Source organism: Mustela putorius, unplaced genomic scaffold (genome assembly GCF_011764305.1).
Source record: "Mustela putorius furo isolate JIRA1106 unplaced genomic scaffold, ASM1176430v1.1 tig00004197_pilon_pilon_pilon, whole genome shotgun sequence".
NCBI lineage: Eukaryota > Metazoa > Chordata > Mammalia > Carnivora > Mustelidae > Mustela > Mustela putorius.
In genome coordinates this window covers 10,575-33,813 of record NW_025422312.1, presented here as the reverse complement: position 1 = coordinate 33,813, position 23,239 = coordinate 10,575, and the positions used below count along the sequence as shown (strand labels likewise).

Below are 23,239 nucleotides of genomic sequence, written 5' to 3'. Positions count from 1 at the left end.
TTAGTTCTTCTTTAAATATTTGGTAGAATTCCTCCGGGAAGCCGTCTGGCCCTGGGCTTTTGTTTGTTTGGAGATTTTTAATAACTGTTTCAATGTCCTTACTGGTTATGGGTCTATTCGGGCTTTCTATTTCTTCCTGGTTCAGTTGTGGTAGTTTATATGTTTCTAGGAATGCATCCATTTCTTCCAAATTGTCAAATTTGTTGTGTAGAGTTGCTCATAGTATGTTTTTATAACAGTTTGTATTTCTTTGGGTTAGTTGTGATCTCTCCTCTTTCATTCATGATTTTATTTATTTGGGTCCTATCTCTTTTCTTTTTGATAAGTTGGGCCAGGGGTTTATCAATTTTATTAATTCTTTCAAAGAACCAGCTCTTAGTTTCGTTGATTTGTTCTATTGTTCTTTTGGTTTCTATTTCATTGATTTCTGCTCTGATCTTTTTGATTTCTCTTCTCCTGCTGGGCTTAGGGTTTCTTTCTTATTCTTTATCCAGCTCCTTTAGGTGTAGGGTTAGGTTGTGTACCTGAGACCTTTCTTGTTTCTTGAGAAAGGCTTGTACCGCTATATATTTTCCTCTCAGGACTGCCTTTGTTGTGTCCCACAGATTTTGAACTGTTGTATTTTCATTGCCATTTGTTTCCATGATTTTTTTTCAATTTTTCTTTAATTTCCCGGTTGACCCATTCCTTCTTTAGAAGGATGCTGTTTAGTCTCCATTTTTGGGTTCTTTTCAAACTTCCTTTTGTGGTTGAGTTCTAGATTTAGAGCTTTGTGGTCTGAAAATATGCAGGGAATGATCCCAATCTTTTGATACTGGTTGAGTCCTGACTTAGGACCGAGGATGTGATCTATTTTGGAGAATGTTCCATGTGCACTAGAGAAAAAATGTGTATTCTGTGTTGCTTTAGGATGAAATGTTCTGAATATATCTGTGATGTCCATCTGGTCCAGTGTGTCATTTAAGGCCTTTATTTCCTTGCTGACCTTTTGCTTGGATGATCTGTCCATTTCAGTGAGGGGAGTGTTAAAGTCCCCTACTATGATTGTATTATTGTTGATGTGTTTCTTTGATTTTGTTATTAATTGTTTTATATAGTTGGCTGCTCCCACGTTGGGGGCATATATATTTAAAATTGTTAAATCTTCTTGTTGGACAGACCCTTTGAGTATGATATAGTGTCCTTCCTCTTCTCTTATTATAGTCTTTGGCTTAAAATCTAATTGATCTGATATAAGGATTGCCACTCCTGCTTTCTTCTGATGTCCATTAGCACGGTAAATTCTTTTCCACCCCCTCATTTTAAATCTGGAGGTGTCTTCGGGCTTAAAATGAGGTTCTTGGAGGCAACATATATATGGGTTTTGTTTTTTTATCCATTCTGATACCGTGTGTCTTTTGACAGGGGCATTTAGCCCATTAACATTCAGGGTACCTATTGAGAGATATGAATTTAGTGCCATTGTATTGCCTGTAAGGTGACTGTTACTGTATATGGTCTCTGTTCCTTTGTGATCTACCACTTGTAGGCTCTCTATTTGCTTAGAGGACCCCTTTCAAGATTTCCTGTAGAGCTGTTTTGGTGTTTGCAAATTCTTTCAGTTTTTGTTTGTCCTGGAAGCTTTTAATCTCTCCTTCTATTTTCAATGATAGCCTAGAGGGATATAGTATTCCTGGCTGCATGTTTTTCTCGTTTAGTGCTCTGAAAATATCATGCCAGCTCTTTCTGGCCTGCCAGGTTTCTGTGGATAAGTCAGCTGCCAATCTAATATTTTTACCATTGTATGTTACAGACTTCTTTTCCCAGGCTGCTTTCAGGATTTTCTCTTTGTCACTGAGACTTGTAAAATTTTACTATTAGGTGACGGGGTGTGGGCCTATTATCTTATTGATTTTGAGGGGCATTCTCTGAACCTCTTGAATTTTGATGCTCATTCCCTTTGCCATATTGGGGAAATTCTCCCCAGTAATTCTCTCCAGTATACCTTCTGCTCCCCTCTCTCTTTCTTCTTCTTCTGGAATTCCAATTATTCTAATGTTGTTTCGTCTTACGGTGTCACTTATCTCTCAAATTCTCCCCTCGTGGTCCAGTAGCTGTTTGTCCCTCTTTTGCTCAGCTTCTTTATTCTCTGTCTCTTGGTCTTCTATATCACTAATTCTTTATTCTGCCTCATTTATCCTAGCAGTGAGAGCCGCCATTTTTGATTGCACCACATTAATAGCTTTTTGATTTCAACTTGGTTAGATTTTAGTTCTTTTATTTCTCCAGAAAGGGCTTTTATATCTCTCGAGAGGGTTTCTCTAATATCTTCCATGCCTTTTTCAAGCCTGGCTAGAACCTGTCATTCTGAACTCTAGATCTCACATATTACCAATGTCTTTATTGATTAGGTCCCTAGCCTTTGGTACTGCCTCTTGTTCTTTTTTTGTGTTGAATTCTTCCGTCTTGTCATTTTGTCCATATAAGAGTATATGAAGGAGCAAGTAAAATACTAAAAGGGTGGCAACAACATCAGGAAAATATGCTTTAAACAAATTAGAAGAGATCCCAAACCTTGAGGGGAGAGAAAGGGGATAAAAAGAGGTTAAAAAAGGAAGAAAAAAAAAGAAAAAAGAAAAGAAGAGAATTAAAAAAAGAAAACAAATAAGAAAAATATAAAAAAGAAAAAATATATATATTGGATAAACTAATTTAAAAACGTTAAAAAAGAAAAAGGTAAAAGTTAAAAAAATTTTTTCAGAAGGCAAGAAAAAAAATGAAAAAGAAAAAAATTAAATTAACTGCAAGACTAAAAAAATAGCAGGGAAAGAGCCATGAGTTCCGTGCTTTGCTTTCTCCTCCTCTGGAATTCTGCTGCTCTCCTTGGTATTGAAACCGCACTCCTTGGTAGGTCAACTTGGTCTTGGCTGGATTTCTTGTTGATCTTCTGGGGGAGGGGCCTGTTGTAGTGATTCTCAAGTGTCTTTGCCCCAGGCAGAATTGCACCGCCCTTACCAGGGGCTGGGGTGAGTAATCCGCTCGGGTTTGCTTTCAGGAGCTTTTGTTCTCTGAGCGCTTTCCGTAGAGTTCTGGAGGACGGGAATACAAATGGTGGCCTCCTGGTCTCTGGCCTGGAGGAGCCAAGAGCCCAGGGCCCCACTCCTCAGTGTTCCCTCAGAGAACAGCGCCCAGTAACTCCCGTCTGCCTGACATCCGGCCGTGCTCCGAGCTCACTGAGCCTGCGACCAGTTCAAGGTAACACAGAGCTGTGAGCTTACTGTCGGCTCTGTCTCTTTAACCAGTTTTCCCATTCCAATACCTGCAAGCTCTGCAACACTCAGAAACCCCCGATCCTTCTGTGACCCTGCGGGACCTGAGGCCACGCTGACCCCGCGTGGGCTTCGCCCCGGTTTAGCCTCTGGAGGGATGTCCCTCAGTGGAACAGACTTTTAATTGTTCAGTTCTTCTTTGATCTCCTGGTTGATCCAAGCATTCTTAAGCAAGGTGGTCTTTAGCTTCCCGGTGTTTGAATTTCTTCCAAACTTTTACTTGTGGTTGAGCTCCAGTTTCAAAGAATCATGATCTGAGAATGTGCAGGGAATAATTTCAGTCTTTTGGTATCAGTTGAGCCCTGATTTGTGACCCAGTATGTGATCCATTCTGCAGAAGGCTCCATGTAGACGTAAGAATGAGTATTCTGTTTTTCAGGGTGGAATGTTCTGTATATATCTATGAGGTCCATCTGGTCCAATGTGTCATTCAATGCTCTTGTTTCTTTATTGATTTTTTGCTTGGATTATTGGTCTATTACTGAGAGTGCTGTGTTAAGATCTCCTACTATTAATGTATTCATATCAATATGACTCTTTATCTTGATTTAATGTAATTATCTGCTCCCACATTGGGGACATAAATGTTTACAATTGTTAGATCTTCTTGATGGATTGTCCCTTTAAGAATTAAGTAGTCCTCTTCTGTATCTCTGACTACAGTCTTTAGTTTAAAATCTAATTTATCTTTTATGAGAATCGCTACACCAGCCTTCTTTTAGTCCATTCTCATGAAAGATGCTTCTCAATCCCTTCACTTTCAGTGTGGATGTATCCTTAGGTTCAAAATGGGTCTCTTGTAGACAACATATGGATGAGTCCTGTCATTTTATCCAATCTGTAATTGGCACATTTAGGCCATTCACATTGAGAGTGATTATTGAGAGACAGGTTTTTATTGACATAATGTTACCTGTGAAGTCTTTGTGTCTATAGATTGTCTCCGTATATTTCTGTTCAATGATATTATTAGTTTTTTTTCCTCTTTTATAGAGCTCCACTTAATATTTCCTGCAGTGTCAGCTTGGTAGTCACATACTCTTTTAAAACGTGCCAGTCTTGGAAGCTCTTTATTTCTTCATCCATTTTGAATGTCAGTATTGCTGGATAAAGTATTCTGGGCTGCATGTTCTTCTCATTTAGAGCCCTTAACATCTGGCCAGCCCTTTCTGTCTTGCCAGGTTTCTGTGGACAGGTGTGACATTATTCAGATGAGCTTTCCTCTGTATGTAAGGAATTTCTTCACCCTAGGTGCTTTCAGTAGCTCCTGTCAACAATTGTGGTTCATCATTTTCACAATCACGTGTCTCAAGGTCTTTCAAGATTCTATGATCTTGTGGGGAGACCTTTCTGCCTCTAGTACACAAACACTGTTTCTGTTTGACAGATTGGGAAAATATTCATGGAGAATTTGTTCAACTATATCCTCTAGTCTTCTTTCTTTCTCCTCCCCCTCAAGGATTCCAATAATTCTGACGTTGGAACATTTCATGGTGTCATTATTTCCCTAATTGGCTTCTAAGCTGTTTGTTCCAGGCTTCCTCCTGATCCTTTTTCTCTCTCTGTTGTCCTCTAGATCACTAATTCTATCTTCTGCCTCAGTTACACTAGATTTTAGAGAATTTAGATAGATTGGAACTTATTGAGAACATTGTGAACATCATCCCTGGTGGCTTTCACTTCTGCCCTAATCAATTCCATTTTGCTACCCATGGTTTTCCTCAACCTCGATATAGCCTGGATAATTCTTAGCCTGGATTCCCTTTCTGACATACTGTCTATGTTCATATCCCATAGTTCTGTGGAGAGGGCCCAGTCTCTGAATTTTTCTTCTGTTGGGCATTCCTCCTCCTAGTCATTTTGTTGAGATATGGCTAAACGAATGTGTAGTTGAATGTATCAACCATGGTTCAGACAAGATGCACCCAGCAATGCTTCTGAGCTATCAAGAGTCCCCACCAAAAAGGAAGAAAAAAGAAAAGAGAGAGAGACAGGGGAAAAAAGAAAAATAAAATAAAAGAGAAGGCCCTGCCCAAATGGGCCCCGAGATAATATTTAAGAAGTATAGAAACAAAAACAGACAAAAACACTGACAAAAGTGGATGACAAGAGAATAAATAAATAAATAAATAAATAAAAGAACCTCGTAAAAAAGAACGTCAAGTATGATTTATATACTACCAGGACAAAAACAAATACACAGAAACACTGACAGAAATAAAAGATGGGAGAGTGGTTAAAAATAGTCAGCATGGGTGAGGAAGGTTATTTTGATTCTTCCTGTCCGTTGAAGGGCATCTTGGTTCTTTCCATAGTTTGGTGACCGTGGCCATTGCTGCTGTAAACATTAGGGTACAGATGGCCCTTCTTTTCATGACATCTGTATCCTTGGGGTAAATACCCAGGAGTGCAATTGCAGGGTCATAGGGAAGTTCTATTTTTAATTTCTTTTTTTTTTTAATTTTTTATTTTTTATAAACATATATTTTTATCCCCAGGGGTACAGGTCTGTGAATCACCAGGTTTACACACTTCACAGCACTCACCAAATCACATACCCTCCCCAATGTCCATAATCCCACCCCCTTCTCCCAAACCCCCTCCCCCCGGCAACCCTCAGTTTGTTTTGTGAGATTAAGAGTCACTTATGGTTTGTCTCCCTCCCAATCCCATCTTGTTTCATTTATTCTTCTTCTACCCACTTAAGCCTCCATGTTGCATCACCACTTCCTCATATCAGGGAGATCATATGATAGTTGTCTTTCTCTGCTTGACTTATTTCACTAAGCATGATACGCTCTAGTTCCATCCATGTTGTCGCAAATGGCAAGATTTCATTTCTTTTGATGGCTGCATAGTATTCCATTGTGTATATATACCACATCTTCTTGATCCATTCATCTGTTGATGGACATCTAGGTTCTTTCCATAGTTTGGCTATTGTGGACATTGCTGCTATAAACATTCGGGTGCATGTGTCCCTTTGGATCACTACATTTGTATCTTTAGGGTAAATACCCAATAGTGCAATTGCTGGGTCATAGGCAGTTCTATTTTCAACATTTTGAGGAACCTCCATGCTGTTTTCCAGAGTGGCTGCACCAGCTTGCATTCCCACCAACAGTGTAGGAGGGTTCCCCTTTCTCCGCATCCTCGCCAGCATCTGTCATTTCCTGACTTGTTGATTTTAGCCATTCTGACTGGTGTGAGGTGATATCTCATTGTGGTTTTGATTTGTATTTCCCTGATGCCGAGTGATATGGAGCACTTTTTCATGTGTCTGTTGGCCACCTGGATGTCTTCTTTGCAGAAATGTCTGTTCATGTCCTCTGCCCATTTCTTGATTGGATTATTTGTTCTTTGGGTGTTGAGTTTGCTAAGTTCTTTATAGATTCTGGACACTAGTCCTTTATCTGATAGGGCAGTTCTATTTTCAACATTTTGAGGAACCTCCATGCTGTTTTCCAGAGCCACACTGTCTCTTTTAATTGGCATGCTTATACCACTTATATTTATGTTAGTAATTAATATGTAAATACCTGTGCCATTTTGTTACTAGTTTCCTGATTGTTTTTTCAGTTTTTCTCTGTTCCTTTTTTATTTTCTTGTGCTCTTTGTGATCGGTGAATTTTCACAATATTATGATTGCATTTATTTATTTTTTGTGCAGCTATCACATCTCTGTGATTTGAAGAGGTGTACATATAAGATCCTAAGTAAGTACAGCCTTACTTAGGCCATTTCAGTTTAAACACATTAATTTTTTCTTTTTGTTTTTCTCTTTCTCTTTCCTTTTCACTTGTCTTTCCATGTGAGATATCTATCTATCTATATATAGTCATATTTTACATGTTTTGATTCATTATTTTCTTATAGCTACTTATAGTCATTCTTTTTCCACAGGAAAAAATTCCTTTAATGTTTCTTGTAATGCTAGGTTAATGGTTATAAACTCCTTTGTTTTGTTTGTTTAGTAAATAGTTATTTGGCAAATATAGAATTTGTTTGGCAGATTCTATCTCTTCTTCAAACTGATAAGCTTGGATACCATACTATTGACTTTTTTTTTCTTCCCTTTCAGAACTTTGAATATATCATGCCACTCATTTTTGGGCTGCAGAACTTCTGCTGAAAAACCATCTGTTAGCCTTGTAGGTTTTTCTGAGACAACTTTTTGTTTGTTTCTGCTGCTTTTATTGTTCTCTTTATCTTTAACCTTTGACATTGCAGTTATTATATGTGTAGTGTCAACCTCCTTTACTTTCTCTTGATTGGAACTGTATGAACTTCTTGGATTTAGATGCATGTTTAATTCCTTAAAATTTTCAAGCGTTATGTCTTCAGATAAGTATTATACACCTTCCTCTCTTCTTCTCTGGGACCCCTATATTGCAAATGTTTTTTCCCTTGATCTTGTCCAAGATATCTCTTAATCTATCCTCATTTATAAATCTTTTCTCTTTTTGACATACAGCTTGAATGCTTTCTTCCAGATCACTGGTATATCTGTGTCCTCTGATCTAATGTTGGATCCCTCTAGTGTGTGAATATGGTGTGTGTGTGTGTCTGTGTCTGTGTCTGTGCGCATGTACGCACACGTGCACATGCACACAAGTGTGTATGTGTGTGTGTGAGATTTATTTCAGTTACTGTATTCTTCAATATTGATTGTCTATTTTTAATATATTCTATGTCTTTATTGAAGGTATCACTGAGATTGTCCACTCTTTTCTTTAGCCCAGTGAGCATCTTTTACCATTTCTTTAAATTATTTATCAGTCATTTTGCATGTTTCTATTTAATTTAATCATTCTTCTTAGGTTTTGTTTCTTATTCTTTCTTTTGGAGCATATTCTTCTGTCTTCCTATTCTGTTTAACTATTTACATTTGTTTCTTGGATTTGATGGAACAGCTACTTCTTTTTTAAATTTTTTTCTTTGGAACGGATGTTTGTAGTCTTGAAAGAATGGTATTCTGTATGGTTGTCCCTTATGTAGACTGCATGAACTTGGTGACTTTTGGCCGCTGACTGGATTTGTGATTGGTGTGGTTTGTTGGGAGGACCTCAGCGGGACAGGTAAAACTGAGTTGGTCACAGATCAATGTGGACCTTAGGGGCTCAATACAGTCGATGTCCTCAGGGCACAGCAAAGCCTAAAGCAGGATAAAGGATAAAGGATAAAGCAGTGGTGTCCCATGGCCTTTTAAGCAGAGGGCCTCCACAGGATAGCTGTGGCTGAATTGGGTGTTATTCAGGGTGTACTAGGACTCTGCACTGAAGGAAACCTGGAAAGACAGCTAAGTTAAAATGGATACAATATATAGTGTCCTGGGGCATTCTGTACAGGGAGTGCCTTGGCAGAGCTGCTATATAGCTGAGATATTATCCAGGCCAAAATGTCTTTGAGTTCTCTGCCCAGAGGGTGCCTAGAAAGACAGCTGAAAGTAAAGTGGGTGCAAGATGGAGAGAACTGGGATTCTACACAAAGAATTTACTTTGGTAGGGTCACTGAAGCTGAAGTGGATATAAGCTGAGATGTTCCAGAACTTTCCACAAAGAGAGTGCCCTGACAAGATGACTGTAACTGATGCTGGCATGGGCTCTGTTTCTGGGTGCACTTCATGCAGGAGACCTTAGCAGGACAGCTGGTTCAATAGCAGACATTAGCTGGGAGGTACTAGAGTGCTGTGCACTGGGGTGTCCTTGGAATCCATCTCAAGTGTAAGTGATACATGCCTGTAGTATTTAGAGGGTTTTTTTTGCCTCTATTTTACCTTGGCATGTAGGCTGAAACTGTGGTGAAAGCTAACCAGTAGTGTCCCAGTATTCATTACCCTGGAGGTTTCCTTGGTGGGGATTGCTGGGACTCACTGATTTGTTGACCTGGGGCTCACTGAAGTATAGATCAATTAGGACACCTGGGTTGCACTGACCTCTGGTTTCAAATGGAAGGACAGTTTACATTTCTGTCAGCCTCTCCCACCCAGAAATTGTTCCTGTAGACCCCCTTGTCTTTTGAAGCTGTTCTGCAGCTATCTCTTTTCTGTAATGTGCCTGGTATGATTAGGTCTGGTGTAGGTGAGGTGTCCTGGGTTTGCTAAAAGAGCAAGCTGTTTGTGGCATCCCAACTCAGCTCTGGTCTGGACTTTCAGGGTGGGTGCAGGCATATACACCATGTAGCTATCCAGTTCCTCTGAGACAAAGGATTTTCAGCAACTCCTCTGCCATTTGGCCGAGTTCTGGGGCTTTCTCTCTTATAAACAGCAGGTGTTCCTTTAAACCACAGATATTTTCTGTTGCCAAAGATGTTACAGTTTGACTTTCCTTTTCCCCAAGAAGGGATTTGGGATACTTGAAGGCACTCCATGCCTGTCTTTTAGAGTCCTTTCTCTGTCTTATGTCACAAGGTCAAAAACAAAAAAACAAAAAAAAGCCTGAGCATTCAATAGAACGAGCTCTATTTCTTTATGGCCAAAGATTGGAGAAGTGGAACTGAGTTCACAAGTGAAGTTCTTTTGATGTAGAATTTTATGTCAGGGTGGTAATAATGCAGAAACTTTTCTGGATAGGGACAGCCCTTTGCTGGAACTGGAGTGACAACCTTTTCTTCCTTATAAGGTTGTGGGTGGAATTGCCATTGCTCTTGAAGGTGTGTCAACACCATGCTAATATATAATAATTAGCTATAATTATGTATGATACTGGTTAAGGTCAAATCAGCTGCCATCTTTGATAATTCTTGTTTCAAATTGCTTTTGTATTATTATTAAGACATAGAATTTAGTGATTTATCAATTCCATATAGCACCCAATGCTCATTACATCAAGTGCCCTCCTTAATGTCCACCAACCAGTTACCTTGTCCCCCACACACCTTCCCACTAATAAACATGTTTGTTTCCTGGAGATTAGCATCTTTTATGGTTTGCCTCCTCCTCAATTTTCATCTTACTATATTTTTTCTACTTTTCCCCTTTATACATTTGTTTCTTAAATTCCGCATATGAATGAAATCATACAGTGTTTGTCTTTCTCTGATTTATTTCACTTAGTATAATAACCACTAGTTCTACCCGCATTATTGCAAATGGCAAGATTATATTCTTTTTGATGGCTGAGTAATATCCCATTGTGTTTATATACCCACAGTTTCTGTAACCATTCATTTGCCAATGGACATTTGGTCACTTTCCATAGTTTGGCACTTCCGGACCCTGCCGCTATAAACATTAGAGTCCATGTTCCCATTTGGAATCACTATATCCTATGGATAAAGACCTAGTCTTGCAATTGCTGGGTCATAGGCTTGTATTCCTCTTAAATTCCTGAAAGTAGAGATAAAAGTATACGAGGAATCAAGAGAAGGAATTGAAAGGACCACAGAATAACTGAACAAATAACCACAAACCAACAAAGACCTCAAGTAGAAAGGATACTGGATCACTTTCTCCCCTAGAGCCAAAGCATCACAGTTCTTTCTGTTCAAGAAAGTTGGTGGGAGCAGTGGTGTGTGGTGGTCTCCTGGGAAAGGTGCCTGTGGTGTGGATTGCCAGCTGGACTTGCCCTAGGGGAAAGGCTTGTCCGGGGCATGGGGAGGCAGGACTTTGTTGTGAATTTCCAGACTCTAGTAGGTGGTGCTGGTTTCCTTCCTAAAGTTTTTCAGCAATGATAGGTGGAATGAAGCAGGCTCTGCTTCCCCTCTCCTTGTCCTAGGGCTGAAAATTCCCAGCTCCCCACTCTTGAGTGAGCCCTCTCGGAAGACCAGTCAAGCACACTTTGTCCCCTGTTTCTGTAAGAACTCTGTATTCACATGTTGCCTGATTCTGAGCAGTTTTGTGTTTGGGTCCTTATTTATTTATTTTGATTTATTATTTAGTATTCATTCATTCATTCATTCAATGCCATTTGTTTTGTTTTTTCTTATACCCATGACTAAGTTTCCAAAGTCCAATTTTTAGGGACTCCTGTGGGCAGACCACCACTTTCCTCTCTCCTCACTTCTATCTTTGGTTGGACTCAACCCATGGAAGTGGTCACAGGACAGAGTGGCACTTTCCACTTTATAGTCACACAGAGAGCACAAGGCTAGCACCTAGTTTCACTGTCCACAGTGGGTTTCCACACACCGTGCCTGGGAATAGTGCAGGGCTTTAGCCTCATCTATTTTTCTGGCATCCCTAGGAAGCCTCAGACCTTGCCATCACAGCTGGCTGTCTGATCCCATTGACCATCTGAGCACCTATAAACCAGGTACTATGGCAGGCTTCTAAGAGTGTCCCTTTTGAGATCCGCTATTTCCAGTCCTTTGCAGGAGCCTTCTGCTACAACCTCCTTCCTCACTGCCCTATCTACAGCTCTGTCCCTGGGCCTTCAAAGTCTGTACATTGCCTACCTTCCAAAATGTGATCAGTTTTCTGCTTATAGAGTGGCACTATTTCTTTGACACCCACCCCCTTTGATTACTTCGGTGTTCACAGTGTTTTGATAATTCTCTAATTGTATTCATTGGGGCACAAATGTTCCATCCCCCTACACCTCCACCAGCTAGACTCCTCCTCCAAGCCCTCCACCCTGGGATTCTTTCCTGAATTTCTCTTTCTGTAGCTTCCTCAGTGGCAGGAATGGGACCAACTTCTATATTTGGATGGTATATCCTGCAGCTTGCCTAAATTTGTTGACTTCTAGCAAATGTTTTGGTAGAGTTACTTGCATTTTCTTTATTTGGTCTCCTTTTCTTTTTTTTTAGTGAGGGAGATGAGAGGGAGGGCCGGAGGAGAGGGAGAGAGAGAATCTCAGGCAGGCATCCACACCCAGCTCGGGTCCAAATGCCTGGCTCCATCTCACAACCCAGAAAATCATGACCTGATGTCTGAGTGCTCAAGTCTCTCACTGTAGTGACTGACCCTCCCTGGAACCCCTCTTTGGGGTTTTCTATACGGACTATCAGGTTATCTGCAAATAGTGACAGTCTGTCTTCTTCTTGGCCAATATAGAAACTTTGTTTCTTTCATTTGTCTCCTTGCTGTGGTTGGGACTTTCATTACTATGTTGAATAAAGGTTATGAGAATGAAAAAAATAAAAATAATAAAAGTTGAGAGTGTGAAAATGTTGCCTTATTCTTGACTTCAGGGCAGATGCTCTCAGGTAAAATTGTACCTGAAGGTTCTTCATAGGTGGCCTTGATTTTATATTTTCCTGTCTATTCCTTCTAATCTTACTTTGGGGAGGGTTTTGATCATGACTGGATGTCTTCCTTGGCCAGATGCTCTTTGGGGATCTCATGTAAGGAGCACATTGTTCTTATCCTTTCTTCTATTGATGTGATATATCCCATTGATTGATGTATGAAGATTGACCCATTCTGGCAACCCAGGAAGAAATCCCACTGGTGTGTGATGAATGATTGCTTTCATGTATTGGTTGCTTAAGCATGCTATTTCCTTGAGGATCTTTGCTGATGTGTTCCTCTGAGGCATGGGTCCTTTTTTTTTTTTTTTTTTTTTTTTTTTTTTTCTGTAGTGGTGTCTTTTGTAGTGGTGCCTTTGGTACTTCTGGCCTCCTAGAATGACTTCTGTATTGCTCCTTCCATTTCTCTTGCTTCTCATTGGAGAATAGGTATGAGCTCTTCCTGACATGTCTTGGATAGTTCCCCTGTGAAGCCATCTGGTCCCAGACTTTTGTTTTTTGGACATTCTTGCAGGATGGATTCCATTTCTATGCTGGTTACTGGTCTGTTCAAAGTTTGTATGACTTCTTTCAGTTTGCATCCTCCACATGTTTCTAGAAAATTTTCCATTTCTTCTCTGTTACCCAGTTTGTTAATATATCACTTTCATACTACTTCTTAGACCTAGTGATATTTCTGAAGTTGTGGGTGTTACCACTACTGTCTCCTTTGTGCTTTTATTAATTGCGTTCCCTTCTCTTATATTCTTCCTAACTGTACCTAGAAGGTTATCAATTTTATTAATTTTTCCAGAGAACTATTGCCTTGTTTCATTGATTGTCTCTATTGCTCTTTTAGGCCCTATATCACTTGTTTCTACTCTAATCTTTTTTTTCCCCCCTCTTTGTTTTCTCTTCCTTGTCAAACTCCTTTAGGTGAAAGTATAGTATGTTTTTTGTTTTTTAAGTGTGATTTTTCTTCTTGTGACAGGCCTGAATGGCTCTAGTGCTCCCTCTTCAAATTGCTTGAGTTGTATCCTAATAGTTTTGACTGTTGTGTTATCAATTGCATTCGTTTCAGGTTACTCGCCTTTTGGTTTTATTGAAATTCAAGTGAAGTTATCATGTGTATGATTAATTTCATATGTTGATTTTTGCGATTCATGGATTGCCCAGATCACCCAGTGATCTCTCCTAAGTGCCCATCATCCAATTGTTTCACCCCCCCCTCCCCTCTAGCAACCCTGAGTTTGTTCCTTAGAGTTAAGCATCTCTCATGTTTGGTCTTCATCACTGTTTTTGTCTTAGTTTCTTATAAGTGTTATTGTCTTAATTTCCCTTTCCCTCCCCAATGTTCACCAGTTTTTTTTTTTCTTAACTACAACTTATGACTGAAATCATATAGTGTTTGTTATTCTGTGATGGACTTAGACCAATTAACTTAATATCCTCTAGTTCCAGCCATGTCATTTCAAATGGTAATAATTCATCCTTTCTGATAGTCAATTAATATTCCATTTGTTATATGTGTGTGTATACACACACACACACACACACACTACATCCTCTTTTTCCATTCATCTGTCAGTGAACATCTGGGCTCTTTCTACAATTTGACTATTGTGGACATTGCTGCTGCATACATGTGCCCCTTTGAATCACTATATTTATATCCATTATTACCTAGTAGTGAAATTGCTGGGTCATAGAGTAGCTCTATTTTTAACTTTTTTTTTTAAAGGTTTTATTTGACAGAGTGATACAGTGAGAAAGGAAACACCAACAGGGCTGTGGGAGAGAGAAGCAGGCTTCTTGCTGGGCAGGGAGACCAATGTGGGGTTCCATCCCAGGATCCTGGATCATGACCTGAGCCAAAGATAGAAAATTAACTGAGTCATGCAGGTGCCTGTATTTTCAACTTCTTGAGGAACCTCCATAATGTTTTCCAGAGTGGCTTGCATTCCCATCAACACTGTAAGAAGTTTCCTCTTTCTCAACATCCTCAACAATATTTGTAATTTCCTCACTTGCTAATTTCAGCCATTTTGACTGGTGTGAGGTGATATCTCAATGTAGTTTGAGCTCTGTTCTCCTCGTGTTGAATAATGTACAGAATTTCTTCATGTCTATTAGTCTTCGGGTGTCTTCTTTGAAAAATATCTGCTCATGTCTGTTCATTTCTTGACTAGATTAGTTTTTGGGTGTTGAGATTGGTAAATTCAGTATACATTTTGGATACCAGACCTTTTTATCCGGGATGTCATTTGTGAGTATCTTCTCCCATTCTGTTAGTTGACTTTGAGGTTTTTTTTTTTAACTGTTTTCTTTGCTGTGCAGCATTTTTTAAAAAAATCTTGCTTAAATCCCAATAGTTTTTTTTTTTTGCTTTTCCCCCCATTGCCTATGGAGATGTGTCTGAGAAAATATTGTTGCAGCTAAGGTCCAAGAGATTTCAACCTGTATTCTTCTCTAGGATTTTGATTTCTGTCTTCTATGTAGGTCTTTCATCCATTTTGAGGGTTTTTTAAATTTTTATTTTATTTCTTCAGTATTCCAGCATTCATTGTTTATGAACTACATCCAGTGCTCCATGTAACCTCCTTAGTACCCACAACCAGGCTCCCCTAACCCTCTACCCCCTCCACAACCCTGTTTCTTTCTCAGAGCCTGCAGTCTTTCATGGGTCATCTCCCCTTCCAATTTCCCCCAATTCACTATTCCTCCATATTATTCCTTATGCTCCACAAGTGAGACCATACGATAATTGGTCTGCTCTCTCTGCTTGACTTATTTCACTCAGCATAATCTCTTCCAGTCCCATCCATATTGATACAAAAGTTGGGTATTCTTCCTTTCTGATGCAGGCATAATACTCCATAATATATATGGACCATATCTTCTTTATCTGTTCATCTCTTGAAGGGCATCTTGGCTCTTTCCACAGTATGGCACCTCTGGCCATTACTGTTATGAACATTGGGGTACAGACGGCCCTTCTTTTCACTACATCTCTATCTTTGGGGCAAATATATAGTAGTGCAATGGCAGGGTCATAGGGTAACTCTATTTTTAATTTCTTAAATTAATTCTACCAATCCAAATGCAAGGTATATCTTTCAATATATTTGTGTCACCTCCATTTTCATCTACCAATGTCTTACAGTTTAGGTCTCTATCCTTTCTTTGGATTGCTCAGTCTTTCTTTCTTGCATTTTATTTTTTTCATATTTTGTGTGCAATTTTAAATGGGATTGTTTACTTAGTTTCTCTTTCTGATAGTTAATAAATAGTATATAGAATACAAGTATCCTGCCATCATTTTACTGAATTCATAACTTAATTATAGTAGTATTCTCGTGGAGTCTTTAAGGTTTTTGCCTTTTGGTATTATGATAGTTGTAAACACTGGTAGCTTTATTTCACTTACAATTTGGCCTTTATTATTTTCTTTTCTGATTGCTTTGTCTGGGACCTCCAGTACTATGTTTAATAAAAGTGGTGAGAGGATCCTTGTATTTTTCCTGAATGTAGCCAAAAAGTTTCAAGTTTTAGTGTAATATTAGCTGTGGGCTTGTCATCCACAGCCTTTGCTGTGTTGAGGTACTGTCCCTCAGTATCAACTTTGTTGATTTTTTTTTTTGTGTCACAATTTGATTTTGGATTATATAAAACACTTTTCTGTCCTTTGAGATGATCGTGATTTTTGTCATCTTTTTTTAATGTGATCTCTTACATTGACTTGAAGATGTTGAACCATACCTGCAGCCCAGAATAAATCTCAACCTGATCATTTTACGTGATTCTTTTAATGTATTGCTTGATTTGATTTAATTTTGTTAAGTATTTTTGTACCTATATTTATCAGACATATTGGCTTGTAACCCATCTAACTTAATATATATATAAGTTGATAGTTTTTAAAAATTGCTTTTATTGGCCAAAACAGAGGGATGAGGTTGTAGGGCATCCTAAACTTGAGAGGAAACAAAGCACAAGTATTGGCTCATTTAATGTTAAACTGAAAAGGAAGTAATGTTTGTACAGGTATGTATAATATTTTAACAAATTGCTGAAGGTTTGATAAAAGTACTTGTAACATTATAAAACACATGGAACTAAAGACATAAAAGGAAGTTCAAATTTACTTGACACTTTTTCTGAATAAACCTCACTAAGTTAAAGCTCATAGGAGAAACGAGAGATCCCTCCTATGGAACAGTCTTTTTTTTTAAGATTTATTTTATTTTATTTTACTTATTTGAGAGAAAGGAGCAAGAGAGCATGAGAAGGGAGAGGTCAGAGAGAGAAGCAAACTCCCCGTTGAGCAGGGAGCCTGATGCAGGACTTGATTCCAGCCCTTCAGGATCATGACCTGAACCAAAGGCAGTCATCTGACCAATTGAATTGCACAGGCACCTCCGTGGAACAGTCTTAAAAGGCACACAAGTATCACTGAAGGAATGCCTGGACTCTTTTTAAAAAATTATAAACCCACTGAGGGAGAAACAACAAATGTTTTAACATTTGAAATAGTGAATCACTTAGAAGGGACAATGTAAGAGAAAATTACTCTAACTTTACAGAAGTGGAAAACCATCATACACTTAGACTTTGAAAAGTCTTATCTCACTGGTGGGATAAGATAGTGACAAAGGGGCCATTTGCAACAACAAACAGGCACTAATTTAAGGTTGAATATGAATCAGAAAAAAGAAGGAAAAACGCAGAGAACTTTTTCTCCAATCCCACAACTACCCCCTCTCAAATAAAGACTACCACGGATGACAGATGTTACTGCTGGGGAAAAAGCAAGAGAATTGAGAGAGATATCCAAGAATAAAAGAGCCTTGGTATAAGTCAGTGTTTTCAAAGGAGAAGTTAGTTCCGCCACTATATTAGAGCAAAACAAACGAAGGGAAAAACAATGAAGTGGCTAAAACAAACAGTATCATCATCACCCAATCACTCAAGCTGATAGGTAGAGATAGCTGACAGTCTCTACCATGGTGGAAAGGAGTAGTGGTGAGGGAGCACCCATCTTCCCCAGCTGTGCAAGATTCTGGTAAATAAACCCATGTCTTTTATTGGTATTAAAAAGGTCTGCCTGTTCTGTTACTCTTTTCAAAAAACCAACTTATTTTTATGATTTTTTCTATTTTATCCTCTATTTTGTTTGCCTCTACTCTTTCTTATTTCCTTTCAGTAGCTTGAGGTCAGTTTTCTCTTCTTTTTCAAGTTCCTGCTGTTACTGCTTTGAGATCTCTTTCTTTTTTTGAATATGAGAATTTACACCTTTAAATTTCCCTTTGAGCACTGCTATACAGTATTCCATCATTTTATTTTCATATCTACTCCTTCTCATTCACTTCCAAGTATTTTATACTTTCCCTAGTGATTTATTTTTTAAAATTTATTTATTTCACATACACATAGAGAACATGTGTGAGGGGAGGGGCAGAGTGAGAGAAATCCTCAAGCAAACTCCGCACTGAGTGTGGAGCCAGATTCAGGGCTTGATCCTATCACCCAGAGATTATGACCTGAGCTGAAATTAAGAGTTGGATGCTTAACAGACTGAGCTACTTAGGCACCTTCTAGGGATTTATTCTTAACCTATTGTTATTTAGGTGTCTGTTACTTATATCCACGTATTTCCTTTCTTTAGTGATTCTTAGCTTGATTCTATTCTGTTTAGAGAAAGTATTCGATATGAGTTTAATTTTACATACATTATGTGTAAAAAAATATTTATCTGTATAAAAATATTTTGTGTACAGAGGCATCTGGGTGGCTCAGTGGGTTAAGCCACTGCCTTTTGTTCCGGTCATGTTCTCAAGGTCCTGGGATCAAGTCCCACATGGGCCTTTCTGCACAGCAGGGATCCTGCATCCCCCACAGCCTGCCCCTCTGCCTGCCTACCTACCTACCTGTGATCTCTCTGTCAAATAAATGAGTAAAATCTTTAAAAAATACATTTTGTGTACAAAAACATTATGCTAAGTGAAAGAAGTCAGACATAATAGCTAAGTTATTGTATAATTCTTTCCATGATATATTTGAAAAATAGACAAATACACAAAGTCGAAGACTAGTGGTAACTACATCATGGAGAATGGGGAATGAAGAATTATTACTTAATCATTCTTAATCATTACTTAATCATTGTTTTCTGGATGGTGAACATGTTTTGAAACTAGAGGTAGATGGTAGTCCCACAATATTGTGAGTATGCTTAAATACTGCCAACCATATATTTTAAATTTTTTAGCCATTTGAATTAAAAATGGCTAATTTTGTGTTTTCACTTCAATAGAAAATATATATCTGAAGAATAGAAGATAAATGAAGGTATTTCTATTAGAGATAGTATATTTCCAGTTTTACTGGAAAAGCAGAGTTGAGATAATTTTTAAAAAGGGAAAAGTAGAAAGCATTTAAGCAAATATAATACTGATGAAATCACACACAGACTGTGAAGTTGTAAAAATATAGAAAAGATTGAGAAATTAAAAGGACACTCTTGCTTTGAGGATTTGGAGGCTTTATTTGGAATTTGTGTCCCAGGAGGCAGTGAAAAAGATTACATATTCCTAACTGGAAACTCAGATGATTTAGAAAATTACTGTTGAATATAGGATATAAGTTTAGGATATAAGAAAAGATAGACCTGTTTTAAGTTAAAAGTTTGAATATAACAGTTCTTATTAAAATTGTATGCATTGTCCTATTATCTTTTAATTATTTTTATTAGGTAGAGGAACATGCCATCACCACACAGAGAGTTTTCCAAGACCGACAATATCAGATTGATGCTGCAATTGTTCGTATAATGAAGATAAGGAAAACACTTAGCCACAGTGTACTTCTGTCAGAACTGTATAACCAGCTAAAATTTACACTGAAGGTAAACAGATCTATCAAAAAATTCAGTGACATTGAGTACTTTTAAATAAATCAATTTTATAAAGTAATTTTAAATAAAAATTTATGTATAATGTGAGTTAAGTACTGTGTGTTAATGTGATTATCACAGTGAGTAGAAAACAGGACTTATGTCCCTCTTTTGTTATACTTTACTGTATTAAATTATTGATTTGTATCAATTTTTCAAACAGAAACAATAAATTTGAACATTTTAAAAAGTAACAGCAGAAAAAAATCAACTTTATGATCCAATTTTAAATATTTCCACTGTACCTCCCATGATTTAAAGGCTCCTCCATTATGTATCTCCTTTAGATAATACAGGAATTGCCTTTATTCCCATTGCTTATGTGTAATTGAATACTTCACAATTAGCAAAGAGGCCTTTGATCTCATTAGGAGATTCCTTTCTCTGTCTTTGCCTCTTATAAGGATTGATCTTGATGACATTTAAATATTACAATCTACCAAATTATATAGCAATATTTGACAAATTATTTCTTGCTATCATTTTAATATAATTTTTTATTTTTTATAAACATATATTTTTATCCCCAGGGGTACAGGTCTGTGAATCATTTTAAAATATAGAGAGGTTTTTTTAAAAAACACTGTTTACAGTTATTGTGTTCGGTTCTTATAGCTTTGGCTTTCGAATAAAATTTTTGAGGTAATATTAAAAATTTCAAGCAACTAATAATGACTCATTGAACACTTTATCAAAAACTGGTGATGTACTATATGTTGGCTAACTGCACCTAATAATAATAGTAATCTTATAAATGAAAAGATATTTTTAAAAAGTTAAAATTTCAAAAAAATTCAAGTATTTTCCCGCATTTCTTCTTTGAAATAAAGTGAAAAATTGTTAATAGCTTTATATATCCTAAATGATCAAAATATAGTTTCTACAGGACATGTCAATTTCTAGACTGTTTATGGACTGGCTTATAAAGTCTGGAAACTATTAACTAGGATTTCTTTTTTTTTTTTTTTTCTCAGTTAGCTAGGATTTCAATTGCATTTTATTTCATCTCTTTCTATTTTGTGACTCTTGGCAAGTTTACATAATATGTTTTATCTTAGCTTCCTCATGGAAAATAATAATTTTAATTAACAATTTATTCTAGTGTTATTAAGACAAGAGAGTAATCAAAGTATAGTAAAGTGCTAAGGAAATTCTAGCTAGGCTGCTACATTATCCTTGTTGTACTCCTGATTTTTTAAATTTAAAAACTGTTTTTTCTCTGAGGAAAAATTAAAAAAAAAAAGAAACACAAAATTTTGAAATCTTTCCATGTTCTTTTCTCATGGCTCAGTTGGTGCTTGTTGTGCTTTAGTAAATTATGGAATTACTTTCCTTAATGTGCATTATAGTCAGTGCGATCTCTATGTCCTAACTAAATGTGTGCCTAATAGAAACATTTGTGCCTAAGGTATTAACTGTCTTCTGCATTTTAGAGCCTTTGATATATGGTAGTGGTTAATAATGAATATAACTGCTTTTTCTCTGCATTGTTATTAAAGAAATTGAAGGTATGATTTTTTAAACTTTTATTCTATTCCTTATGTAATAGTTATGCTTTAATCTTATTTTGTACTTTCCTTATGCGTATCTAGGTTTCATGGTATTAATTTCCTTTAGTTAAGAAATTTATTGTTTCCTGAGAAATATAGATAATAAAGTATAATATATAAAATGTAATCATTTGGTATTTTTTGCATTTGAGGAAAGAATAGGAAATACTGTGATATCAGTTTCACTAACCCTAATAATTTACTTTGTTTTGTAGCCTTCTGATCTGAAGAAGAGAATAGAATCCTTAATTGACAGAGACTACATGGAAAGAGATAAAGAAAATCCAAACCAGTACAAGTATATTGCATGAAGCTCTGGCATTAATTTGAATATCTGACACTATGCCTACTTTTTGTAGGTGCCTCACGGTCTTGTTAATTGATTAAAATATTGTACTGATATTGGGTTAAAACAACGCATTAAAAGTACAGATGCAGAATGAAAATTTTCATCAGCATTCTCTGTTAATGTATACAATTTTCTGAATGACAGTTTTTAATATATTTACAGTGCACTTAATGATCTGAAACTTTATGGAATATTTCATACAGTTCACTCTCTATTGTTCATTCCAGTATAGTTCATATTCATTGCATGTAATGTGTATTAGTTTAATAAAGAACAAGTTTCATGTAGAGGAACCTAGAAACAAACACATTTAAGTGTAAAATGCCAAGATTAATTATATGTCTGGATGGTTTAAATTCTGTATGAACTTAGGAATTAATACGACTTATTTGTCCTTATGTTGGTTTTCCTGGCAAAATTAGTCATGTAATAATGAAAAACATGTAATAGCACAGTATGTAATAAATCTAAAAACTTACATATATTAAAAATCATTTTAGACATATTTATTTATTTTTAAATTTCAGACATCTTTAAAATAATTTACTTCAGTTACAACACACGTATATATATAAAATTGTGGCAAAATATAATTTGAAATTTACCATCTTAACTTTTTATTTTATTACAAATTTTGGCTTATTTTTTATTTTGTGTAAAAATAGGTATGACTATCACTATCTTTTCAGGTTCTCATTTGTATGGAATTTGTTTTCTATCTTTTGATTTTTAGCATGTGTGTGTCCTTAGATAACAATATTTCTTTTTAGTAGTGTATAGCTAGAAACTATCTTTTAATTAGGAAATTCAAGTCATATACATCTAAAGTAATTAGAGGTATAAAATACTATTGCTCTTTTTTTTTTATTTGTTCTCCCTTTCCTTCCTTCTGCTTTCTCTTGTGTTTGACAGATTTTTTTTGTAGTAGAATATTTTCATTCCCTTCTCATTTCTTTTTCAGCATATTTCCAAAAGCTTTTGCTTCCTTTCATTGTCCTTTCAAATGTGAACTCCCATCAGCATTTTGTATACCATATCAGGTGGAGAACTTCATCTTTTGAATACTGGCAATGCCTTAACTTCTCAATGTTAGATATAAAGTTTTTAGTAGTTAGCATTTTTCTATCAGCACCTTAATATATCATCCCACTCCTTCTAAACTACAAGATTTCTGTTCTGCAGTCTGCTAATATCCTAAGAGTATTATGCTTGTTAAACTAATTTTTAAAGAATTATTTATTTGAGAGAGAGAGAAAGAGAAACGAGAGTGAGCGCACATGAGTGGGAAAGGTCAGAGGGAGAAGCAGACCCCCCGGGTGAACAGGAAGCCTGATGAGGGACTCCATCCCAGGACTCCAGGATCATGATCCAAGCTGAAGGCAGTCGCTTAACCAACTGAGCCACCCAGACTCCCCCAAACAGTATGCTTATATGTGAGAAATTGCTTTTATCTTGGAGCTTTCAGGATAGTCTTTGTCTTTTGTGTGTCTTTGGACAGTTTGCTTATGATACATGTTGATAGGTGTGTGGGACTTATCCTGGTTGGAGTTCTATGAAATATTGAGTTTTTTGTTTGTTTGTTTGTTTTTTAAAGGTTTCATTCATTTATTTGACAGAGGGAGACCAAACGTAGGCAGAGAGGCAGGCAGAGAGAGAGAGGAGGAAACAGGCTCCTTGAGAGCCTGATGCGGGACTCGATCCCAGGACCCCGGGACCATGACCTGAGCCGAAGGGAGGGGCTTAACCCACTGAGCCACTCAGGCGCCCAGAGTTTTTAATGTTAATTTCTCTCATGTTTGGGGGATTTTTTGGCCATTTCTTCAAATACTTAAATTCCACTTATTTCATTGGTGACTTCCATAATATATATTTTGTTCTACTTAATGGTGTCCCATTTTTCTTTTAGATATCC

General features: G+C 37.1%; 1 protein-coding gene across 1 annotated transcript in view; it reads left to right on the top strand.

Moving 5' to 3' along the window:
* LOC123389925 (cullin-4B-like) overlaps positions 1-21,776 on the top strand; it is a 140,063-nt gene extending 118,287 nt beyond the window's left edge. The window contains exons 20-21 of the mRNA XM_045072828.1: positions 19,228-19,380; positions 21,194-21,776. Of these exons, the coding sequence (XP_044928763.1) occupies positions 19,228-19,380; positions 21,194-21,289 (249 nt within the window). The 3' untranslated portion in view covers positions 21,290-21,776. The remainder of the gene's footprint in view (positions 1-19,227; positions 19,381-21,193) is intronic.
* Positions 21,777-23,239: the final 1,463 nt, after the last annotated feature.